The sequence below is a fragment of the Sceloporus occidentalis genome, unplaced genomic scaffold, assembly GCF_023333645.1.
Source record: "Sceloporus occidentalis isolate IW3139 unplaced genomic scaffold, rSceOcc1.0.p SCAF_2, whole genome shotgun sequence".
Lineage (NCBI taxonomy): Eukaryota > Metazoa > Chordata > Lepidosauria > Squamata > Phrynosomatidae > Sceloporus > Sceloporus occidentalis.
The window spans coordinates 62,431,329-62,458,295 of NW_028316982.1; the positions used below are offsets into that span (position 1 = coordinate 62,431,329).

Here is a 26,967-nt window from a genome sequence, read left to right on the forward strand (position 1 = left end):
ATAATGTAATACAATATCTCACCTCAAGTTATTATATCGAGTTGTTATCTTGCATAAGGAAAAAATTCTTCTGCACATTACATACATTTATCTTCAGTCCTTCTTCACACCTCCTTCTCATTTTATCTCTGTTCAAATGTCCCCCCTCCCTCCTTACTTGTATTTATTTCATTTGGCACTTAATTGAGCATTCTTTATAATACTTTTTCTCTCAAAACAATCAGATATATTTGCTATACTCAGCAGGTCTAATCTGTGTTTAACAGTGTATGTAAACTTTTACATACTTATTTCTTGTATCGTAGCCTGTACATGATAACACTTATATACTATCAATTTCTCCTTTCTGTTATTTTTGCTATGAAGACTCTATAAAGTTTGATGTAAGATTGTATGTTAGCTTATCTGACTGAGTTACCACTAATTTAAATTTAACAAAATTTTCCAAATAAAGACTTTCTACACTGATTATTTTTCCCGTTGTATATAATATCCATTTATCATATCAATATAGTCTTGTACATCATCTTACATTTCGACACTTTCAGATATCTGTCTACTTCTTACCAGTTGTCTACTTCTATAACATATAGTTTCTTGCATATACGCGTAAATAAAAAGATTGGTTATTACTACTTTATATTACCACATCTCTTATATAGTTTGCGTTAAACCTTTCGACGTTACTGTCCTATGACCAATATTCCTTGCAAAATACAATTAATGCCTCCCAGTCTTTGTTAGTTTTCTCAACCCAGTTTCCTTTCATTAAACTGTTTAATCTGCCAAGTTCTATCATCTCCAGTGATTTCCTTAACCAGTCATCCATCGATGGTGCCTCTCTGTCTTTCCACTTCCTTGCATATGTTATCCTTGCCGTAGTTGTTAAATATAGTAGGATTTTAAAATGTTTCCTTTCCTCCCTTTCTTCAATTATGTTTAATAAAAAGGTTTCCGGCTTAAATTTAATTTGAGTATGTACAATTTTTTGAATAATGTTATGGACTTTTTCCCAGTATCCGTTTGCTTTTTTGCAGGTCCACCATATATGGTAAAATGATCCAACTCTTTTATGACATTTCCAACATTTTCCTTTTTTCTTTTTGTTAATTTGTGCTATCTTATTTGGAAAGAGGTACCATCGGTGGATCGTTTTATATACATTTTCCCTTACATCCATTGATAATGTAAACTTTATATCCCGACCCCATAATCTTTCCCAGTTTTCTAATTTGATAGGATGACCTATATTCCTAGCCCATTTGATCATGCTTTCTTTTATAGTTTCATCTTCTAATTCTCTTTTCAATAGTAAAGAATATAGTTTGGAAATTGTAGATTTGTTAGATTTTAAGATAATTTCATCCAATCCATTGTCAGTATTGGTGATACCTTCTAATTTTAAATCTATCTTGAACATTTCTTTAAGCTGTCTATATGGGAACCATGAACATTTGTAACCCTTTTCTTCTAGTTCTTTGTCAGATCTTAATTTCGGTATTTGATCCTCCCATTCGATTAAATCATAATATTTAATTTCCATGCCTCATGTGGTGAAACCCAACTTGGTATTTGATTATAGAATTTACCTTTAATTTTATTCCATACTACTAATAATGATTTTCTGATGACATGATTCTCGAATTCTTTTATTAACAGCTAATCTCTTATACGATAAATATCCATGCCATCCATAAGTTCAATAGTTTTTTGTCTTTAAGTGTTATCCAGTCCATAATCCAGGTAAAGGTACATGCATAATAATAGAATTTTAAATGTGGGACCAAAACCTCCTCTTTCTTTTGCGTCTACAAAAATGTTGTTACAGTAACATTACTGCAACATTACTTTTACTTTTACTGCCATAAAACTTCAATACGTTTGCAATTCACAGTGATTTCAAGGCTTTTCATGGACCCTCCAGATTATCCAACATTTTCGGCTATCCGGTTATCAGCCTGCCCGTTTATGTCGGATAATTAAGACTCTACTGTATACTGATTTTGACCATGCTTACAAATCCCCTTCTATCCAATTACAGTGCGCCTGCGTCATACGTGGGCACGCTTTATGTGGCTTTCACCATAAACTGAAAGCCGCGTTGGGGGAAGGGGGGTGAGTTCCATAGGCCCCCACTGTGCCTCCATGCCACTGCGCCGCCACTTACACGAGCCCCATTCATTTAAGTGGGGCTCAAGCATAGGCGGTATTTGCTTTATGTGGGGGAATCCGGCTTGTCCATGTCTCATTGTGTAGGAACCAAACTTGACTTGAGGCAGTTTGAGTTGATTTTACAGGAATCCCAGAAACAATGGGGTTTCCAGTTGGTTGATAGTTTTAACTTCAGAGTTAAAAAAGGAATAGTTTTTTGTGGGTTTTTCGGGCTATGTGGCCATGTTCTAGATGATTTTCTTCCTGACGTTTTGCAACCATCTGTGGCTGGCAAAGATGCCAGCCACAGATGCTGGCGAAACGTCAGGAAGAAAATCATCTAGAACATGGCCGCATAGCCCAAAAACCCCACAAAAAACTATGGATGCCATCCATAAAAGCCTTCGACTTCACTTTAAAAAAGGAATATTTTTGGTTGATGGCAGTGACATTGGTTTAACAGACTAGGAATAAGATCAGGACAACCCCAGGGAGTTTGAGATAAGATCAGGTGTGAGAAGGCAGAATGGGGGCTAGCAGGAAGATTGGTTTGATGTTCTAGGCTGACAAACCTTTGTCTGTGACAGTCAAGAAGAAATGCACATGGCAGGGGGTGGGAAAGCAGCAGTATTCACAGCCATAAAGTTACAGGGGCCTTTCCCACATGCCCTTAGGTCTATGTGACCAGTCAGAAGTTCATCAGACCTTTCTATGTTCATGCTTATGTCCTCTTTGTAACTGCTGTTATAATAAAATATTACAAAATATTGGTATCCTAAAATAATGCAGGGTGTGATAAGAACATTTTTTTCTGACCAGACAGACACCATATCACAAAACCTATTGCATATCCAACCACCTGTCCATAAATGATTTTACAAGAATTTTTGCAAGACCATCTTACAAGTCTGTATTTAAATATTGTAGTGGCTTTAACAGACTTTCTCTTTTTATCATGCGTTACATGCTCATTTTGACTGAAGATAGGTAACAGTGAAAGAAAAAAGTGTGTAAATAAATCTTAACTTTATTTGCTGCAGTTCTTTCTTACACCTTTCCTTTTAAAGAAACAGGTAGAAATATATAGGAGTACTAGATGACAGTTCCTCTTACTCTTCTTCATTTCTCCCCAACAGAAAATACATTTTGTAGCGGTGATCATGTATCATGGCATAGTCCATTGGACAATAGTGAGTCTAGGATCCAGCATATGCTGCTAACTGAAGATCCCCAAATGCAGCCAGTTCAGACACCATTTGGGATTGTTACATTTCTTCAGGTATGGTAACAGAATCAGTTTTCTACTAATTGCCTTTAAGTGATAATATCTTATCACTTGAGTATTTACTCAGATCAATAACCGTGGGTCTGTGGTTCCATTCCATCCTTTTAGAAATTTATAAATATTTGATCACATTTTTATTTTAAATGGTAACTGCATGGGCGATTCAAGTTTGCCATGTCTCTGAAGGTAAAATTAGTCTCAAATTGTATACTACTATGGCAGGTTTAGATCAATCTGACTGTCTGGAAAAAAATTTGTAAAAGTCCCTGAGAGCCCTTTATAATACTCTATTAAAGAGGCTTCATATATTTCATATTTTTGCTAGTTAAATTGCATCCAGGATTTTATCATTCATGCAGTACAGTTTCTTGGATTCTACTTTCCTGGTTTTTTCCCCTTTGCCTTCCACAATTGATGAATTATAAGGAGATTATCCTGGTTATATAACAGTTCAGGATAACTCAGGTTATTCAGGGTTGCACTCCAAAAACCTTCTGTGGCAGCACTTTCTATAATTTTCAAATGTCTTTCAGTGACACTGAACCATTGGTATTGCTGTGGCTTGCCCACTGACCTTGAAGAAAACTATCAAGATGTATTACACTGTGTATTTCCCTATAACATACAAAACTGATATATAAACTAGCTAGTATAAAAGAGAATTATTTCTTTAAAATTAATCTCTGTTGCCTTCTTAAAGGTTTTCCCCCATTGTTTGGTTTTAGGTATTTATTTACTGCCTTTAAGGGCTATAGAGTCATTTCATAGCATTTTCATATTGCAATTTTTGTGAAATAAATAAACAAAATACAAAATTAGGATCTACAATTAAACTACCGTATTATCCGACGTACAAGACGACTGGGTGTATAAGATGTCCCCCAACTTTTAAAATCAAAATATAGGGTTTGGCATATACTCACGGAATAAGACGACCCCCTCTTCATTTAAAAAACTGGCTACGTGCGCCGGTTCCCCAGGCCTCTGCTGAGGCCTGCAAAGCCTGCCTCGCATGCAGGCAGCGCCCTGGCCTATTAAATGGCCGAGTTAAGGGGGCCTGGCGCCCACATGCGCCGGCTTCCAGGGACCTCCGGAGGACTTCAGAAGCTGGTGCGCGCACGTGCACAGACTGCTGCCAGCATCCAGGCCTCTGGAGGACCCTGGAAGCTGGCACACGCACGCGCACACCCTGCTGCCGGCATCCAGGCCTCTGGAAGCAGGCACGTGTGCACCGGCTTCCAGGGTCCTCCGGAGGCCTGGATGCCGGCAGCAGGCTGTGCACGTTGGCTTCAAGGGACCAGGGAGGCCTGGAAGGTAGGAGGAGGCCGGCAGCAAATGCACCGGGCCGCGAGGCTCTGTAGCGGCCTCTGTGGCAGGGCTTAACCCCGTGTATAAGATGACACCCAACTTTTAACGCAATTTTTGCGTGTTAAAAAGTTGTCTTATATGCCAGAAAATACAGTATCATTTCAAAGCAGTAGTAAAAAGTAGCATCAATTAAAATTCTATCATTTTAAAACCTAGGCCAACTTTTAATCAGGTAAAAACAGTTGTCCAAGGCAGTTAGTGCCTACTATTCCAGCTTAGCCTGGTATGTCCATGTCTTATTGTGTTGGAAACTTGTTTAACCTCAGAATGATGTATTGGCTTTCACTGCACCAGCAAGTACATCACTCAGTAAACAGTTGGCTGTGTATATTATGCCAAACAAGTTAATCTAGTCAGCCAATTGAAGCAAGGAAGTTTGCAGGCACCAGATTGTTGCTTCATGTTTGTGGTTCAGTTGTAGAGCTCAGCCTGCCAAAACAAATGAGGAGCATTTATGTAAACTATGCCCTGATCCTTGTTAGTCATCTTACTAGGTAGTAACATAAGGGACTGATAGAAAAGGAGGAATATGAATATGTTCTCCATTTCTTGGTTTCTTTTTATTATAGTTTGCCCTGGCATCTAAGCTAGAAAGCATCTTCTAGTGCTAACCTCCAAATCAGGGTTTGCAAAGGGATTTGAAACCCTAATATCAAACTGTGTTTTGAATATTAGTGTTAATTATGGTTTCTGTTGTTAGGAGACTTAGGAATGAAGGAAAGATTTTGCATATGAAAGAGAAGGAAAGGAAAGGAATGAAAGCATGATTCACTGTCATATTCTTGAACCTCTGAACCCTTTGAGATGAATCAGACAAAATATAAAATGATTGATATTATACAAAGACCAATGAAGAGCCTCAGCCTCATGTGCTTCCTTTGTGTTTTCCCCTTCCTCATCCTCAAACATTTGCAGACTTAACTTTTGTTGGATGGAGTGGGCAAAGCCAGATCTCCGGATAGCAATACATGTAATACCATACCATGGTTTGGCATTGCATCTAGAACTGCATCTGCATTGCTTAATTAATGTAGTTTGACACTGCTTTAACTGCCATGGCTCATTGCTGTGGAATTCTGGTGTTTGTAGTTTTGTGAGATATTTAGGCTTCTCCATCAAAGAGTGCTGGTGCCACAACAAACTACAAATCTAGGATTCCATAGGATGAAGTCATGACAGGTACAGCAGTGTCAAACTGCATTAATTTTGCAGTGTGGCAATAGCTTAGGTAACCCCCCCCCCTTTTTTTTTCCAGTTTGTTTGCAGCGTGCCAATTTTGAGAAAGGATCTGGTTGAGCACTAAATTTTCTTAAGCTGTTTAGGCAATTTTCACCATACATGGCTGTGAAATTGCTGTAAGAAAAGTACAGTAAACCAAATTTTAAAATTGCATGGTGCAATTTTAAGTACTGATTAATTTGCATCTGCTGCACATGCATTTGTTCAAATTGGTACAATCTAAAGCAGGTATGGAGAAAATGGGAGCCCATTTTGTGGTTCCTGAAACCTTTGGGGATCCTCAGAATTCCTGGACCCCCATTTTGCCTCATAAAAGGCAAAAAAAAAAAATCTTAATAAAACAACTCAAATCCCAACAAATACATGGTGGATTGATTTGTTCCCTGCTACCCCCCATCAAAATTGTAGGAATTGGCAGTATACTCATCTCTTCACATTCACTGGGATTAGGGGCACAGGAACCCCATGAATGTGGAAAAAACGCAAATAATAAAAACACTGTTTTTACCTGGGAGAACACCTCTCTAGGGATCTCTAGGTCCTCCAGCTCAGCTCTGTGGTCAACATCTGCCAGACATTGACCATAGAATTGCGCTGGAGGAGCTACAAATTCCTAGTGGAGTGTTCTCTCTAGGAATCTCTAGGTCCTGCAGTGCAACTTTTGGTTAAAGTTGACCATAGAGTTGCACTGGAGGCCTAGATATTCCTAGAGGGAACATATTCATAAAATCCATGAATAATCAAATCCACAAAAGTCAAAGCCGTAAATGTGGAGGGACGAGTGTATTTTGGTCATTTGTTATAATCAGAAGTAATATCTCCTTACTTCCAGTCAAGCCAGAAATAGCCATTTGGCCTGTTGGTGGTGGGGGAATAGCCCCTGCTCCTTCTATAGTTGTCTACCCTGAGCATTTTTTCAGTCTAGCTTTCAATGTATACCTTGGATGCATGTTATAAGTGACCACTATCCCTCCTTTCCTCCTCCTTTAGATTGTTGGGGTCTGCACAGAGGAACTCCATGCAGCACAACAGTGGAATGGACAGGGTATATTAGAACTGCTGCGGACAGTGCCTGTGTAAGTATAACATCTCCAGATAACTTGGAAACCATGGTGTAAGCAATTAAGAAATAAAATTCCTCAAAGATAAATTTAATCATATAATAATCTAAATTTCAAAGTTGGCATGTATTATGAAGCTAGGGATGCATGTAAATTATTATTATTATTATTAACCTTTATTTATGAAGCGCTGTAAATTTACACAGCGCTGTACATGCAATCTTTTTAGTTAGACGGTTCCCTGTCCTCGGGCTTACAATCTAAAAAGACATGACACAGAAGGAGAAGGGAGTGGTGGCAGGAAAGGGTAAGAGGTCCAGCAGTTCCTCTCTACCTCCGAGGCCTGGACCAAGGCAGATGGACTGGAGGGAGGGCTTGGCTTCAAAATGGGAGGTTAATCATTTTCCAGGGAAAATACATACTCTCAAGTAGGATAATACATATACAATACATAGCAGTACAGGAAATGGATCGATAAACAGGCAACAAAAGAACATCAGATAGTAAGCGACAATTATGCAATGCCTGGGAAGGCTTCTCTGAACAGGATGGTTTTCAACTCCGTTTTGAAGTTGGTTAAAGAAGTGATGGTTCTTGCTTGTGGGGGAAGAAGGTTCCAGGAGTGAGGGGCAGCAAGTGAAAAGGGGCAAATCCGGGATGGGGCAGAGGAAATCCTGGGCTGAGACAGGAACCCTTGACTACCAGAACGGAGGGCCCTGGTATTTGTCTTATTCTGACTTCACAGGGTCACTTGAATTTAGAATCTTTTTGTCACATTTATGAATAAGTTACATTACTAAGTATCTTCAAAGTAAGAATGGATGAAAATGAGACTCAGGATAGCTTAATATAAAGATACCAAAGGATGAATCCTCACTACTGCAAATTTGCCTGTCATCTGAGGAGGCTGTTCTATGCATTTTACCATCTGAAGTATGATTGTTGTGCTATACAAGAAAATCTGTTTTGTTGTGATGTGAGACTGGAAATTCTGCCTGCAGGCGTTCTGCTGTTGACTAAGTCTTTTACTTTGAATTTATCTGAAGTTTAATTGTATTCTATTTCTCAAATTCTCTGTTATTTTACTCACTGTTTTTGTATCTGTTTATTGATTTTTAAAATATTCATTTTGATGCTTATAATGCAACTTTAAGACTTTCTGTGTTGCAAGTCTAAATCCTGTAAAAATTATCATATAAATCATTGCGAAAAGGAAGTATTGAAATGAGAGCAAAATAATGGGAAACTAGAGAACCTTAAGAATTTTCCAGTATCTTTTAAATTTAGAATTGTACACCTAAATTTTATTTGGCCAATTGTTGCTTTCTTTAAAGGCAAGTTGCGTTTTAACTACTTGTCTTAGGAAGGTATTTCTTGTCAAGTGCTTAGGTTCTCATTTAATACAATCCCCTGTCCCCGTACTAAGCATGGGATTTGGTGCTATATAGCACTTACAAACCTCATAGGAAGAAGCTTCATATGAGGATTATCTGGAAAAAGACTGGATATTTATCATACACAGTTTAATTCTAGAATATCCCTCCTTTGTAGGGAGCTGAATTACATGTTTTTTTATGTTCTTCCTCTTCTCTTAGTTATATGAGCAATGAAAATATACTGTATGAATTGTACAATAAATGCATAGACACAAAGAATTTTGTTAATTTTAAATTTCAAATAGAGGAACAATGCATACTTAGGTTGTCTATCTTTTGTGCTACTATTACTTTCATTGTCTTACTGTAAGCATTTTCTCCCAAAATATCTGGAGCAATGGGCTGCATGATTTATTCATTGTCTATTGGAAAACTGCACATTTCTGTTCTGTAGTAAAATGTAATTTTTCCCATACCTGAGAAACAGGGTGATCCAGTCTCTTGGGTGTATGAACACGAGTTCTCATTATTTTTCCCCATATCCAGATTTTCTCTCCCTCTTGGACGTCATTGCATCTGTACTAATGTAATTGGAAACCTAGACAGCTTGCAGCAATGGTAGTAATGCTCACTGTTTTTGCATATTTATAGAGCTGGAGGCCCATGGTTAATAACAGACATGAGACGTGGAGAGACTATATTTGAAATAGATCCACATCTGCAAGTATGTGTTTAACTATTAACTACTCGTTTGTTGTTCCTTTATGATATCTGGTAATTCTTCTGTTCGTTGTGCTGAACAGCTCAATCCTCCAACCTGAATATTCTTAGAAAGGTAGTAGACTTCCTGGCCACTATGAGCATTTTGCTAGGTCTAAAATTAAGACTCTTGGGGTTCATATTGTTTGGAGCTAAGGTTTCAAACAGCTAAGGACCCTGTTTAGAAGTGTGCTTGGCTTCACTGAACACATTGCAACAGATTATACTGGGTAAATTGCAACAACTCACTGTTCCATTGTCAGACTTACTACAGCATCCCACTCTTTCCCACTGCCTAAAGCAGGAAGCAGAGTGCTGCTCCCAAACCCCCTGCCAACACACAAGGAAAGAAAAGTATCTGACAATTTTGCAGAAGTTTAGCATGTGTGGTCTTATGCTGCTGTGATGAGAGAAGCCAGTGCTAATGAAATTGGCCTACAAGACCATTAAAAGTATAGGAATACAGTACTCTGTGAATCTGGAAGCCTAAGGTGAAATTTTCCTGAAGCATGCCAAATTTGAACCACATTTGATGAACACATCACAGAAATATTTTTTTTAAATGTAGTCCTGAGCAGACATGTATTCTTATATTTGGTATATGAAAAAACCCTAAACTCTCTCTGTTTTTACGTTATTATTTTTTACATTATTTATAGTTATATGCCTGAGATTTAGCCTAATAGCACCATCTGGTGGAAGTTGTTGAGAGTGGAAGTAAGTAATTTTCTTCAGTTACACACTCTCCATTAAAAAAGATAGCTTTTTGTGTAGGGAAGTTGCAGGAAAGTTACATTCCAATTTAAACTTTGAAAGTCAGGAAAGTCACTAAAGAGCAGGTTGCCCTTTTTATTGCACAGGAAAATGGAGCACTATGCAAAGAGGGATTTAGTGTGATTTTGAAAACTGAAACATACTGGAAGAAAGAACTGCTGCTGATTCTTTAGAACCCATTCTTTATACAACACTTTGTTATTTAGTTTTGAATTCAAATCTGTGGCTCAGATAATGCACAGCAAACAATGAATAATTCAAAGTATTGTAGCCATTCATTCATTTCTCAGGTGCTAACTTCTACCTAAATTGGAAAATGTATTACAGGAGACTACCATATATACTCGACTGTAAGTTGACCTCATGTGTAAGTCAAGGGCAGGTTTTGGGGCCAAAATAATGGACTTTGATGACTTATGAATATGTTAGGAGTAAAACCTAGGCCAGCTTGGTGTGGTGGTTTGAGTTTTGGACTAGGACTTCTAAAGACCAGGATTTGATTCCCGACTCAGCCATAGAAATCTACTGGGTGACATTGGGCAAATCACACTCTCTCTGCCTTAGAGGATGGCAATGGCAAACACCCTCTGAAGAAAGTCAGAAATAACTTGAGGGCACAAAAGAGCAAGAAAACTCTAAGAAAGGAACCAAAGGATGAAGCAAAGGAAAATGATGCCAGAGAACTTGCCAAGTACTGGCAGGCATAACTGTTTTTGCTAGATGGATGAGGAGGGAACTACACTAAAGAGTGGCTGTGTGATGTGTGCGGGAGACGACCAGGGATGAGCAGGACAAAGAAAACACATGTCAAAAAGGATATAAAGGCAAAGCAAAGAAAATGGCAACTACAGTTGGAGTGATCATAGCCTTTAAGTTTAATGTAATAACTTTGTTGCAATTTTAACCCAAACAAACATAGACAAATGCCTTATTCAGATCCTTCCGAGCCCGATTCCTCTCATCACTCCTTTGAGAAGAAGCGCCAAAGAGCTGCCACCATTGTCATTTTCCCACCCAGACTTTCAAAAAGGTCAGAAGCAGAGCCCCAGGTGTGAGGGTAGAGGGGGTTGGTGCTTCTTTAAAGTTCTCCCAGAACTGACTAAGCTCTTGCCTTTTGCCACTCTGCTCAGAGATGAGTGTGGGTTTTTTTAACATAAGAGTGCTTACGCTGAGTACTTACACTGACTCCTGGCTAAATCAACCCAGGTTTTTGGGGTGAATTTTTTGAATAAAATTTCTGGACTTGAGTATATACTGTTCAATAGTTTGTGTTGTAGCAGTGATGGGAGCATAGCCTCAAAATGCTTGGCTGTTTTGAATATTTTTAAGCAGGACAGAGTTGATAAAGGGATTGAGACAGACGGCTCAAACCTGAGTGGTGTCAGTGCTAAATGTGCCTGGGATGACCTCAGCCGTCCACCAGAAGATGATGAAGACAGTCGGAGTATCTGCATTGGCACACATCCCCGGCGATTGTCAGGAAAAGGTAAGAAACAATTTAGGCAAGTAGCCAGAAGTTTATTTCTGGACATCACAAGTTAATACATTACAGCTAGCTTAATACAATGTTTTCCATATAAGTTAATATAAAAGTGGTTAGTTTTTCAGTAAGTAAAGTTCACATTTTACATTTGGAGTACATTGTAGCTATAACTAAATATTTTCCCTACAAGGCTTGCATTGCTTCAGATGAAAACTGAAAGTAGAAGATAGGCATTTCCTACATGTATTGAAGTGCTTAAGAGACATCTCATGTATGGGTTGGTTTATTTGCTTTATTTAAATTATATTCTGACTTTCCATGTAGGTAGCATGGTAGAGTAAAAAGCATTGTGAAACCTTTAAACAAAATGTAAACCTTTAAACAAGACTATGGACTTGTAAGCAAGAGTGAAATGGGATCTCTTTTATAACAGAGTAAAATCCAGATCACTTTAACTTTGGTGTGGCATACTGGAGGTCAAAAATTTTGTATCTCATGATGAATAAAACCTGTACTGAAACTGAATTGATATTGTCCCAATGTATATTTTATCATGTGGAGTATTGAAAAGATTGTCTCTTCTTGGAAATAGGTGCAATAGCATACTATAATGATAAATCTTTGGTCTGGATGTAACATTGCCACAATTGAGTGCAGTGGAATATACAAAACAACAACAACATGAACTAAACTGGATATGAGGAGATTCAGAGTTTCATTCATCCCAATGATGTAGCAAAGTGTTAGAAAAAACAACCAGTTTGCTTAAATTTTAAAAGTTTACCTCTTCTTTCAAAGCCATAGTTGAGCCAACTGTGATTAATATTTTCTCCCAGAACCAGATTTGAAGACTCCACCATAAACCATTATTTCCAATTATAGTTTGGATTGGAGGGCAAGCAAAAACCACAGTTTGCCAGTTTTTCACAGCAAATGATGATTAATGCCAAACAGAAAACAAAGGGGGAAGCCATACGAGAGAGGTGCAGAGCATGCAATTAGTTCCTGGTCTTTGAACTGTTGCTTGTCAGAACTAAAGAATCAGAACTAAACTTATGTCTTTTTGTTTTTAATTGTTGTCATTTCAGATACAGAGCAAATCCGAGAGACTCTGCGAAGGGGGCTCGAAATTAACAGTAAGCCTATTCTGCCTCCAATTAACACTCAGAGACAGAATGGGCTGAACAATGACAGAGCACCGTAAGTTATGTAATTGTCTTTTGGTCTTCAGATGAGAGAGGAAGAGTAACAGAGGACACTCTAGTTTCCTGTTTCTGCAGATACTATAATTAATTATATAGAATTTCAGATACGTTCTTAGTATTTGGAAAGAAAATTCCTTTGGCCCAACTCACACTTTAAAAGAAATTTGGAAGGGGAGCATAGCACAAGAGTAGGACACAGTCTATACCAGCATATGGTAGAGTTCATTCATAATTCTCAGATATTTATTAAGACTTATACAGTGCATATGTCATCTAAGATGTTATAATCCAATAACCTTCAGGACAGGCAGGAGAATAACTATTTATGGTTAGTTAATGTAGCCAGCTTCCTAGGATTGGGAGGTTGCATCCCCCCCCCCCCACAATACAAGATCCCACCAAGGCACTGCACCTTCCTGTTGTTGCTAAAAAAAACTGTTGTCACTGCTACCAAATTCAACAACTGTCCTGAGAAATATGGCCCACCTAGCTTTCAGCAGAATCATGCTTCCAGTAATCAATTTGGGCCACATTGTTTACGGGAAGCAAAGGATGTATTCTGTATATATCATGCTTCCTAAGAAAATTGTTGAGTGTAAGCCTGAGGGCAGGAAACCGTCTAACTAAAAGATTGTATGTACAGCACTGTGTAAATTTACAGCGCTTTATAAATAAAGGTTAATAATAATAATAATAATATGGAAACCCTGTAGAAATAGACAGGGGCTAGGTTTTTCTGACTTCTAGATTAGTTTAGCTATCATGAATCTTATCTCAAAGGGCAGGGCAAAATGTATACATGATTTATAGTAGCCTACCAGCAGTCCAGGGAAAGAAAGAGAATGAGTAAATTTGAAACCTGCTGTTTTGTCAGTAGTAAACATTATTTGGTGTCAACTATTCAGTTAAATACATGGACTGCATCATTATAGACTGTTTATGTAGGAATATCTGGCATCTATAGCAAGCAGAGTGCAGCAAAGCCAATGCAATATAAGCTTGTGGTAGAAACAGGAGAAAATACTCACGATGCTCTTGCAAAGTAAAAAAAAGAAAACCTTACTGTTTCAGGAAACCCATTTTGGGATAGGAAGGGCGATAGAAAAAGGAAGATTACCAAAACATCAGTAGAAGAGCCCCAAAGACTTTCATGTGTGGAAGTTAGCTAGTATCCATCATGAGGTGGGAACTGACTAAGTGCCTTATCATACTATGGTGGTATATCATCATAGTAATACATTAGCTTTGCTGTTGCCTCAGCCTTATAGCATGACACTCTTCTCTCGTGGGAAATTGTTTGGAGACAAGTTTATTAACAAAAAATCCATTAATGACCTCCTTTCTCACTTCTGTTGTGCTATAATTTTCTGTGTGAAAATTCAGTTACACCTTTATGCCAATTTTGGCTGATCAGGGGGTGGTCAGTGGCCATGCTGTGGTGTGGGTGTGGCTTAGGTGCCCTTTGTTTAGTAGTGGTCAGGGAGAAAGAGTGGAAGCTGAGAAGGGAAAACTTTGCTCACCCTACCTCCTTTTGCGTGGAGTAGCCCAGTTCCTGACTGTCTCTCTCAGAAACACACACATCCCTGGAAATCTAAGTGGAAAAGAATCTTACAGTTAAAACAGCATTTATTTCATTAATCTGCCTGTTCCTGACTGAGCAGACTTGATTAATTGCTGGCAGATTAATCATTGGCAGATTAATTGCTACTTTAGCTAATGGTTTTCATCTGCCAGAAATTAATCAAGGTTATCCCCAATCAAGAGGTTCTCTCTGCCCACAAAGAAAAAAAGGTCTTTTAAAATATAAGAAAGGCTTTAATTGATATTTGGGGGAGGGGGTGCAGATTTATGTGCATGTGCATGTGGGCCAAACTAGGAAAAGGGGTGGTACTGGGTGGGCAGTTCCAGATGCTGCATGTGATACGGTCTTAGTACAAACAAAGGCTACGATGCCAGAAAAATTATAGAGGTGTGATAAGGCAATCTTGTTTACATAATGTTTTTGAAAAAAATGGGACTATACATACAGCCCTGAAATAGCAGCCTCCAGCTGCCACTTTCCTCCTGGGGCTGTGGCAACTTCATGCAGTGGCCCTGATCCAGCCTTTTCAGGGCGTGGAAAGCAGCTGCAAAAAGCAGTTTCTTTTTGCGCCCTGGAAAGGGTGTGATAGCCACAGTGGCGCTGCTATGCGGAGCTCCTTTGGTGCTGCATCATGGACGCAGCGCCGGAGAAGCGCAGTGACGCTGTTCACCATGTGGAGTGATGTGTGGCATCATAGCAGCCTGGGGCCGGAGTTGGACATGCATTGTGAGGATGCTATGCCCGACTCCGCCCCCATGCCAGCCCAAAGTGTCCGTCTGTATAGGGCCAATTCTATTTTAGTGGGATAAACGGTTTTAGGAGAAAACTTCTACAGGAAGGAAGCAAGCAAAAGGGATTGAGTGCATAGACACAGTGTGGTGTATTGGTTTGAGTGTTGCACTCTGGAGGCCAGGGTTTGAATCCTGGCTGGGTCATGAAACCCCACTGAGTGACCTTGGGCAAGTCACATTTTACTCAGTCTCAGAGGAGGGCAATGACAAACCCCACCTGAAAAAAACTTGCCAAGCAAACCTGGTGGCACAGTGGTTAAATGCCTTTACTTCAGCAACTCACTCACAAAACCGCAAGGTTGCGAGTGCAATACCAGCAAAGGGCTCAAGCTCGACTCCAGCTTGCATTCTTCTGAGGTCACTGAAATGAGTACCCAGTTTGTTGGGGGCAATTAGTTTACACATTGTTAACTGCTTAGGGAGTGCTTAAGTGCATTGATAAGTGGTATAGAAATGTACTTGCTATTGCTTTTACTATTGTGATACGTTCACCTTAGGGCTGCCATAAGTCAGAAATGACTTGAAGGTACAAAACAGCAAAAAACATAGACCAAAGAAAGAAACAGAGAGGTGAAAAAAAGGAAGGGGGCAAGCATATTCTGTAGAGTTCCTTCTCATTAATGATTTTACAAGCATTGATGCCTCTTGGCTTCCAACAATTCATAGCCTTCTTGGAAGCTTTGGAATATAGAAGGGATATACTTATCTTTTCAGCTCAAAACCTCATGCACAGGATGGCAGAGTGACTTTTGAGCAACAATAAAGAGTAGCCTTGTTCTGTGTAGTTTATTTGTACAGACTATTATGTTAGTCTGCTGATTTTCCGCCCTTACCATGTTCTAATGACTCATAATTATTTGAGTAGTATTGAGCTGAATTATTTCTAATCTGTTAAGGTCATTTTGAATTCTGATTCTGTCTTCTGGGGCAGTGGGGATCCCACACCAGGTGTCACCCAGTGCAGGGGGTGGAATTTCCGGGGCTGAGGAAACAATCACGTGGGCTGTGAAAATGATTGCCTGCTGCTGCCCAGGCGGAAGATCCCCCTGAGGGCTGGAGAACCACCACCACCCCCCGAGCCCTTGAGAGGTGCCTGTGTGGTTGGGGGGCCAATCAGGTGTCACCCTCCTTCCTGGGTGTCACCTGGTGCAGCCTGCACCTCCCAGTGATGCCACTGCCTCTCCTAATCTATGATGGGTAATTTAGTGTTATCTGCAAATTTGGTAAACATGTGCTCTATTCCGTCATCCAAATCATTGATAAAGCTGTTGAATAGCACTGGGCCCAAGACAGAACCAGAATCCCACTGGTCACTTTGCTCCTGGATGAGGAGGAGCTGCTGTTGAGTACCCGTTTTACTAGCTGATTTGCAAGGATATCATGGGGGACATTGCTGAAGGCCTTATTGAAATCAAGATGTGCTTCATCCAAAACATTCTCTTCATCTACCAAGCTTGTGACTCTATCAAAAAAGAGAGAGAGAGAGAGAGAGAGAGAGAGATAAGATAGTCTGGCATGACTTGTCTTTTGGAAACCAGTGTTGACTTTTAGTAATCACATCACTCATTTCTAAGTGGTTATAGACTGTCTGTTTAATGGTCTGCTCTAGAATCTCTCCTGGTGTTGATGTCAGGCTGACAGGGCGGTAATTATTTGGGTCTTTTTGTCCCCTCCCTTTTTTGAAGATGAGGACAACATTTACCCTCCTCTTGTCTACTGTGACCTCTCCTGTCCTTCAAGAATTCTCACAGTTTATTAGTGTGGTTCTGGGATTATTTCTGCCAGTTCTTTTAATATTCTTGGATGTAGTTTCTCTGGTCTTGGAGACTTGTTCATTTACAGTAGTTAGATATTCCTATACTACTTCTTTACCTATTCTGTGCTGTATTTCCCCTCTTGCATCATCTGTTCCATTTCCCCCAGGTTGAGCACTGTTCTTCTTTTGGAAGAAGGCCGAGGCAAAGGAGGTGTTGAGTAGTTCTCTCTTTTCTCTGTCTCCTGTTAACATTTCACCATTTTCTCCATGCAGTGACCCTACTATTTCCTTGTTCTTTCTTTTGCTATAACCAAAAAAGTAACCAAAAAGGCCCTTTTATTGTTTTTAAGCTCTCTTGCAACTCTGAGCTTATTCTGCACTTTAGCTTTTCTGCTTTTTGCCCTGTATGTGCTGACTGTTCATTTGGGATTTCTCCCTTTTTCTATTTCTTTACATTTCCTCTTTGAGAACTTCATGAAGTGTGCAACAAGAGTTGGTCCAGAATTTATTTTACCATGTGGCTGCATTGTAATCAAAATCAAAACAGTGTAGAGGATAGTGGATAGACATGTGAATGTGGATCTCTGAATGTGAGCCTTTCTAATATAGATTTAATTTTAGTCTTGGGCAAAGCATAGTTTCTCAGTTTCCGGTGTTCCTTTCTCATTTGTAGAATGAGATTAAAAATGCAATCTCACAGTTTACTAGATGTTGAGGAAGAGTTGCTTCTGAATGAACACCTGAAGAAAATATAGAAATATAGAAAAGTGAACTTGCTATGTTGGGAAAAATGGCCACTTTAGCCAGTGATGTAATAGACTGTGCAAATTTCTCCTAATAGTGAACTCAGAAGGTGAATACTGCTGGATTGTAGCAAAAATGCAGCCCAGAAACAAAAAAGAAGATATCAGTAATACCAGTGAACCCTATGCTTTGCACAAGTACAACTAGGAAAAACAAACAAAATCTTATCTGCAAATAGCCCCACTATACTTAAGCAAGTTCAGAAATAGCAAAATGGAGAGTAACAATTGATGGTGGAGAAAATGAGTGCTTTGCTTAGAGGGAATGAATGGCTTCAATTCAGAACCCAGAATATTTTGTTGAATGTCCCAGTTGTGGCTTTCAGTATCGCTTTTCCCATGAGGCTGTTAAAGTAGAAGCAAGTGAGGTTTTCTTGCTGCCAGGTCAGTATTTAGAGCCAGTGTGGTATAATGGTTTGGGTAGACTAGGACTCTGGAGATCAGTGTTCAGATGCCCACTCCACCACCGAAACCCACTGGGCAAACTTGAGCAAGTCTCATTCCCAGAGGAAGACAATGACACCCCACCCACCCCTAACAAATCTTGCTAAAATACTCTTGTCGCCATACATCACAAATGACATGAAGGCACACAACAAGATGTGAGTGTTGGCATGGTGATTGCTGCCATTCTCCCAGGTGCTCTTAGTTCAGTGGAAATTACAGTGGACCGTCCCCTTACGCGGGGGATCCGTTCCAGATTCCCCCACATCGGGAAATCTGTGTATGCTCACGCCCCATTAAAAACAGTGTGGCACGTGCTCGCGACTCAGGGCAGCGTGCACGCCCATGGACGCACACACTGTTATTTTGATTAGTGCACTGCTTCCGTGTAAGCTGAAAGCCTCATATAGTGCACCTGCATATGGTGCGGGCACACTTTACAAATAATCTATGCTGTCCTGAGGTTCTTGTTACTGTCAACCAATTAAACTCTTGTGAAGTCGAAGGCTTTCATTGCTGGCATCCATAGTTTTTTGTGGGTTTTTCGGGCTGTGTGGCCATATTCTAGAAGAATTTCTTCTAGAACATGGCCACATAGCCCGAAAAACCCACAAAAACAATTAAACTCTTGTTTTCTATTCAAAGGACAATGGAAATGGTTGCATTCTACTTCCTATCAAATGGCACCACTTTCCAGTTCTCTGGAGATGCAGGTAGAGTTTGGTAGTAGCAGAGCAATGTTGCTGCTACTCATTCTTTTCTCTAGATCTTGGGAGTCTCTAGGTTTACAAAATGCTTTATGTGTTTTCTGATCTTTTAATTAATGCTATAAGAAGGACATATCACTACCTAGATGTATGGGTAGTGTGGGGCTAGGTAACATGTAGTTCTGGAGATGTTGTTGAGCTCCGTTTCCCATCAACCCTGACCAGCCTGTGGAGAAATCTAGAGATTTATTGCTCAGCAGCATCAGGAGTGCCACATATTTTCCACCTTTGCACTAATGGGTTAGTGTTTTAATTAATTTCATTGTATCTCAAAGGAAAATTCATTAAAGCAACCTACTTGCCTATGTCCTCAGTTTTTCTTTTCTAAAGAAGCCCTCACCAAAATTACTATGGTATTTTTCAGGCACATGATCAGAAGCATCTGGAATTGGCCACAGATGTTTGCTGTTTTGGATTGGACCCTGGATTGGCCAAATTTAGCAGCATGTGGTACAAGGTCTATAAACTTTAAGCCAACCACAGGATCACTATCAGAGACAGATATTTTTCATTGTGTGTGGTCCTAAACCCTTCAACACATATTAAAACATTATTGCTGCCTGTGATGTAGCTTCTTTTCTCAGTAGGCTGATAATTGGAGACATTACCCATAGACAGGTTTCCCCAAATTATATTAATGTTCATACCTCCTATTGACTCAGTATTTTTGCCTAAAGGCAAAGGGCTGACTTGCTGGCATGCAAAAAATAAGCTCAGATTGGTTACACAGTACAGTCATTCCTCCCTGTTTCACGGACTTGGGATCTGCAGTCTTGATTACTTGGACAGCAAACAGGGAGGAAACAAAATGTCATGAGCACCCATGGCATGTGTACAGGGCCGCACATGGAAGCGTGCAGCCATTGAGATCAATGGTATCCCAATATCAGTGATTATTCTGATTTGCAGGGTGGGGGAGGGGGTCCGAAATGGATCCCCTGTGAATCGGAAGGGATGACTGTACTCACAGTTAGAAAAGGAGTTCTTTAACTATGTTATGCTAAGCCTAATAAATAGCTTGACCCCAAGTATATTTCTCTGCGACCTGAGTTCTTAGAATAGAGCCTGTGCACTAAAGTCAGTGAACCATTACAAACATAATGATTTTAAAAAAAAAAAACAAAAATGGTGTTGCAAAACCAGCCAAAAATCTTTGAGATCAAATTATGGTTAAAAATGTAGGAGAGGATTTCCTGTCTACCAAGGGGATGTGAAAAATAGAGAATGAACAATATTCTTGTAACAGATATTCGTAACATGTTCAAATCATGCTGAGGAGGTACATATAATAAATAAAGTCATAACAACTCAAAAGGAAGTAGTGTTTCCATTTGGGCTCTGGTGATAATAACATAAGGTTTTGTGAGAGAGGGTAATTTGTGCACATGAAACAAGGGGTGGGTCTGCCTTGAGAATCTAAAAGCAGTTTAAATTGAAGCAGTTTAATTGAAGGTGTATTATAGATACTGAGCTTTCTTTAGCGCTCCCTATTGTAAAATTAAAGTATAGATAGTGCATACAGTTCTGTGTCAACCATAAGAGCCAGTAATACAGCTCAGATACCATCTCTTTCTAGCCCATTTCTGAAATAAAGAAAACAGCTTTCACAGTTTTAGGGATGTTTCACTAAATTTGTATTGCATTCCTTTATCTTTGTTGTTGTTGCTATGTACCTTCAGGTTAACTCTGATTTATGATGACCCCTATCATAGAGGTTTTTTGGCAAGATTTATTGAGAAGTAGCTTGTCTTTGCATTCCTCTAAGGCAGGAATGGACAAATAAGGAAGGCTAATGGGTTGCATTAGCCTCCTGGGAGAGCTTGGAAGGTTGCACCCTCTTTAGCACACCACAGAATTTTTTAAAAGTATTTTACTCCATAACAACCTATGATGACATTGGGGCATTCTTACCATGTTGTAGGCTCCCCTGGGCTGTGGTAGGCCAAGGAGAGGCTTTTTTTTTAAAGAACAGTCCCTTTCAGCTCACTTTCTGTCTTGGAAAAAAAAAAACCTCTACTGGCCTTAAATTGGATTATAGAGGGCAAAAACATGGTGGAAATGCTCCAGACACTTAATAGAGGCATGGAATGGGAGGGGGGCATATGCTTAGATAGAGTGACTTGCCCAAGATCACCCCGTGGGTTTCCATGGCAGAACAAGGATTTGAACCCTGGTTTTCTAGAATCCTAGCCTGACACTTTAACCAGCACCCCACTGACTCACATTGCCTGTCATTATGCAATTAAACTATCATCCAATTCTAATTTCCCTGCTTACTGGATGATGCTATCTGCAGATCTTGGCACTGTTTTCAGGCATTGAATTTGTATGCTTGGATGTCTTTTCTTGCAGCAGCAGTAAACCTTAGTTTACTATTATTATGGAAAGCAATTCAGAATTGGAAATTGATTTTATCATGGCTTCCAGTTACAGTTTGCAGGCAAACTCTACTTAGTTAGTTAAAATTATAAACTATGGTTTTCAGCAGAAGTAGGAGTTGTGGAGCTGAAACCAACTCATCGAAATCAAAGATTCTCAAGCTGTGTTTTGAGTGCCCAGACTCCACCATGGGAAAATGTAATATGATTAAAAATAGTGATGAAGTCCAGTGTGGCAAAGTGTTTTAGAGGTGGTGATAAAAGGTGAAGGACCTGCCTGACTTACTTGTTACAGTCAGCCCTCTATATCAGTAGGATAGCCATTCGCAGGTTGGAGCATCTGTGGACGGCACCACCCCATTACTGTCAAAAGAATTGCGTATACACAGCCACAACAACCCATCCATGTGCACATCAGCATCCATTTATGCTTATGGGACTTGAGATCCTGTGTGTTTTGGCATCTGTGGGGGTCTGGAACCAACACACACTACTGCTCATATGGAGGGCTGATTGTGTTTGGTATACACCTCAAAGCACATTCAAGAAAGTTATATGAATTCTGTATACCTACTACTTCTATTAATGTGGCTTGTCCCCACCCCACTCTTTAAAAAAGTAAACCAAGAGTGAAATGGTTAAAGTTTGTTTAGCAAGCAGTTGTTGATTTCTCTTCAGGACTCCTACAAATGAATGATTATTGGCATCAAGTGTTGTGGTGGTAGCTGCCCATCTCTAAGAAAGAGAGCCAATGTAGGATCTAGGTTTAGGCATATGGGCATGGCATGCTTTGACCTGTTGTTCTCAAAGGCCTTTCATATATAATAGAGGTAGGAGGGTGATGGGGTTTAGTGTTACTGCAGATTACCAGTGTGCTGGCTCTGCAGCAAAACCCCAGCTTTTAAAGTCTAGTGTGGCTGCAGCTAACAGCACTGCGGCTAACAGCACTGCTGTTCATCTCAATTCACAAGATTTAGAAACCAATTCAGACTGTTGGTAAGAACAGAAGATGAGGGAAGAAATAGTTGAAAGTCAGCAAAAGTCACCTTGGTAACTGCTGCATTACACTCACTCAAAATGAAGAGACTTCAAACATGACTACAAACAGCTTTAAAGAAACAAAAAGAATTTAATCATCTAAAGAATTAATCTGACAACTGCCCACACTTACACCTCCCACAATCCTTCAATCACTTGGGAATGAGCTTTAATCTCAGATTCCCCTCCAGTTCCATAAAATGCTAGATGTGCAGTCTTCAAACTGGGGCATTTCCAGCACACTGCTCTCATTCAAATGCTCTCCCTCACCTAACACAGCAGCCTTGGCTTTTGTCAGGTTTTTTTTTTTTCTGGATGCAAACTGAGAATCATGAATTATTTGTGTTGATAGATGAAGCATTCAGTCTGGTAGAGACGTTAGCAATATTTTATGCCCTGGTTAGTGCACTCTTAATTGTAAAAATAAAAATTTGAATCACCATGCTAGATGGGTCTGGTTAAGCAGATTGGAGGATGTGTGTGAAAAATACTAAGATAAAGGATGCCCATAAAAGTAACAATAACAAATACTAGACTTGCAAGATGTTGTAAGTTAACTTTTTTTAAAAAGCTACAATTTGGAAACAAAAGAAGGTGTGGTAATTAGTTATTGTCTCCTCTCCTTATCTTTTTTTTTTTTTTAAAGGCTAGGAATTCCTTCATTCCCTTAGTGGGTTGTCCCCTTTCCCAAGGGCCAGGCATGCATTTTCATTCAAGCTAAAAGAATGTGAAAATCTCCTGCATACTTAGTGCTTTACTCAGCTTAGCATAGGTTATTGAAAATCTAATATGTGGGTGGCCCTGCCAGTACCCTCCCATTCTTAAGAACTACCAAAGCAAAGAGTGGGGCCTTCATTTCAGAAACAAAGTAAATGGAAAACTCTGAGCTTCCAGGGTTACCCTGTAAAGAAAATCTCTTGGTGTCAAGAGCCAGAGCCAACAAGTCTCAGTCCAATATGGGTTTAGGGGACCTTTTCCAAGACCTTTGAATAATCAGGTCTGGAAAAGTAGCTGAACAGGATGTAGTCAAGCCAAGAAGAGAAGCAACATGAAGTTCAGGGTAAAAGTGGCAACAAAAGATTTGTAGACACTTCATATACATCTAAACCTGGAACTACTGTAGACATTGTTTTAAAGAAGCATAATAATAAACATCCCTAGTTACACTAATAGTCTTTTGTAGAAGTTCAGGGTTAATGCTTGGGTATAACAATTGCAGGCCTTGATTACATGGTGCAACATACAGAATGCCTGTGCAGCTGCATACTAGCAAGAAATAGGTACTGGTTTCTGAAGCTGAAAAGGGGCCTTTATACAATATTCTGTGTCCTGTCTAGTGTATGGTGTTCTCTGGAACCAGCTACATAAAATCTGAATCCATAGTATCGTTTTTGACAACAAGATATTTGTTCTTTATTTGTGAATTCTCACTCCGCAAAAACTGTTGCAACCCTTCTTTAATGAGATTATGGACTGTGATCTTGGTGGTGAGGGTTGGTTAAACTAACAAAAGCTAGCATAGTGGTTTGAGCATTAAACTATGACCCTGGAGACCAGAGTTCTAATCCCCCCCCAGCCATGGAAACCCACTGGGTGAATTTGGGCAAGTCACATTCTCTCAGCCTCAGAGGATGGCAATGGCAAACCCCCTCTGAAGAAACTTGCCAAGAAAACCCAGTGATAGGTCTGCCTTAGGATTACCATAAGTCAGAAACTACTTGAAGACACTCAGAAACAACAACAAACTATATAGCACAATTCATATTAACAATAATTCAGTCTGGGGTATAGGGTAGTTGTAGAAATATACTAGCATGTTGCAGCTAAACAAGTCTGAAAGAATGAACACTTATTTCTATTAAGATTTGTTACTCTAGGTATGGATCTGTCAGCAGTGGACCCCATGAAAAACATGAAAGAGACACTTCTCTAATGCTAATCCTAATGCTTATAAATTGCACCTTTCCTATAACATGATCTTAAAATGCCTGCCCCAGTAACACACTTGTCCTACTGTTGCTTTAGACTCATGTATTTTTCCTCAATTGGAAATCCCTCCTGTGAATGAATTTTGCAGTCTCATTTCTCTAGAGGAATATTTAGTCTTATTTTTATTGAGAGCTGTCGAATCAACTTCTATAAAGTCTGTAACTATTTGTAGTATACAACTTGAGGTGTAATATCTAACCTTCTAGTAATAGGCTGCTTTCAAGTATCAAATATTTGGAAAACCTAGTGTGATAAATTTTGCTAAATATACCTGGAACATTTTGACATTTGTCAGAAAACTAGTTGGATACTTATCATTTCTTGTAAAGGATATGCTACAAAATGCTTTTTTCAGAATCTGCTCTATACTATGGTGGTGCGCTTATCTGTTTTTTGTCTATATGGCTTTTTTAAAAGTATATTATATTTCATTTTTTTAACATTTCTTACTTAAACCGCTATGCATTTTATGTTCTCTTTACACTGAAAACCTTTGAGATGAATAAATATAGTTGGTTATATTTATGTCTGAAAGGAATGATCTCACAATACCTTATTGGATGCCTGTAGAAATGTGCTGTCAGCAGTGCAATCGATCTATGATGTGAAATCATGTTTTTTAAAAAATATTTATCTGAGTTTTCCATGTTTGATGGATCTTTCACTACAGTGATGTAATCTTATGAACATTTACTTGTTAGTGAACCTGTTGAACTTAATTGATTTTATCTATGACATCTGGGCTATGTGGGAGGTTCTCCTTGATGGGATGCAAATTTCAATATAAGTACAAATTCCATTTTCAATATGTAGCTTATAACATGCAATGAAGATATTGCAGATCTACAGTGGGACCTTGGTATTCATGGGGAGGGGTGTGTGTGTTTCCATTGTGGACACCCCCCCCCCCCATAAATACCAAATTCCACAGGACCTCAAGTTCTGCTGCCCTAAGTGGTGTTCATGCACACAGCCACACCGCCATTGGGGACATCAGGGGGCTTGCCACCTGCGGATGCTGAAATACACAGATGGTAAGTCCGCTGACAATGAGGCCCCACTGCCTGTATAATATGTGTCAGTTGTGTCTCTATATAGAGTGTGTTGTGTAAAATTATGTGTATACACTGATAGTTTTTATTTCTCTGCAAAATCATTTATTTATATAGTGCCATCAGTGTACATGGTGCTTTACAAGTAAAACAACAACAAAAAACCAGCCAGCCAAAGGCATACATCTCTCTCTCTCTCACACGCGCACACACACACACACACACACGTTTGAGAAGAATGTTTCTTCAGATAAATGGTTTTTATCATTTAATGCCTGCTCATCAAGACTGTCTACCAGGGATTGAAGAAAGATAATTCCTTGCTGTCTCAACATATTCTTCTTTAAGCTTATATCCATCTGGCTGTGGAACCTTGTCTCTCTGTGTATGTGTCTTCAGGTTGTTTGTCGACTTATGGTGACCCCATGAATTTCATAGGGTTTTCTTAGGCAAGGAATACTTATAAGTAGTTTTTCCAGTTCCTTCTTCTGAAATACAGTGGGCCGTCGCCTTACGCGGGGATCTGTTCCGGATCCCTCCGCTTAAGGTGAATTCCACCTATGCTCAAGCCCCATTGTAAACAATGGGGCTCGTGCATGGTGGTGTGGCGGCGCGCGGGGCGCAGCAGGCGCATGCGCCCATTCAATTGAATGGGACGCTCTGCCCCCCGCGGCTTGAGCGCATATGCTCAAGCCGCATAAGGCGTGCCCGCGTATGACGCAGGCGCGCTGTATAACTTAAAAGTTAAAATTTCCCCCTTTGACGTGATCGTCTAGTTGTGTCTGACTGTAGGGGGCAGTGCTCACTCAGTTACTATGCCGAAGAGCCAGCATTGTCAAAGACAACTCTCTGGGTCATGTGGCTAGCATGACTGTACAGAACACTGTTGCCTTCCCACCGAAGTGGTACCAATTTATCTACTCACACTTTTACATGCTTTCTAACTGCTAGGTTGGGAGGAGTTGGGACTAGTGACAGGATCCTACTCCATCATGCAGCACTTGATCTCGAACTGCTGATCTGCTGACCTTGTGGTCATCAGAGTCACTGTCTTAACCGCTGAGCCACCATGTAGCTTAAAGCACCTGATATTCTTTGTGGTCTCCCATCCAAGTACTAAACAGGGCTGAACTTATGTAGTTTCCAATAGCAGATAAGATCTGGTGCTTCTTTCTTTGTATTTTCAAAGCAAGTATGTATAGTTATATTTCATAATATAAAGCTTTGAGTCTAAACAGTTTGATCCATATCTTCTTGATCTTATTTTGAAAATCTGGTTGTCACATGACAGAATGTAGTTTTTAATTGTGGATTTAAAAGTATGCTGTTTATCTACAAATGTTACAAAACATGTTTTGCTTTAATAATTTGTTGAGATATAAAGACAGAGAAGGAGATGTAAAGACAGAGAAGGAGTAGAGAGATTTCTTATCCTGAATGTTGTTCCAGTATACCTCAGCTTTCAAACATGATAGAGTTGCTTAGAGTGTTTAAAAAACAATGCAGTGTGGACTAAATATCTTTTTGTAAAATAAGTATGATTATACTTTGATTCTAGAAAGTAGAGATGTGATTTTTAAATGAGATGGGCTAGATTTCTTGTACAGGTCAGGGAATAAGGTGTTTATAAGACAGAATCACAGGATTAAAATGATCCTTTTATTTT

The 26,967-nt window shown here is 39.5% G+C and overlaps 1 protein-coding gene across 4 annotated transcripts in view; it reads left to right on the plus strand.

Annotated features, from left to right (window-relative positions):
- Nucleotides 1–26,967, plus strand: part of SUFU (SUFU negative regulator of hedgehog signaling) — a 96,552-nt gene that overhangs the window by 39,193 nt on the left and 30,392 nt on the right. For 2 of the 4 annotated variants that reach the window (XM_089509755.1, XM_089509757.1), the window contains exons 4-8: nt 3,288–3,430; nt 7,034–7,119; nt 9,132–9,204; nt 11,343–11,499; nt 12,585–12,696. In XM_089509755.1, the coding sequence (XP_089365881.1) occupies nt 3,288–3,430; nt 7,034–7,119; nt 9,132–9,204; nt 11,343–11,499; nt 12,585–12,696 (571 nt within the window). Of the gene's footprint in view, nt 1–3,287; nt 3,431–7,033; nt 7,120–9,131; nt 9,205–11,342; nt 11,500–12,584; nt 12,697–19,208; nt 19,457–26,967 lie in introns of those variants that run through there. The other 2 variants (XM_089509758.1, XM_089509756.1) reach the window with 2 other exon arrangements.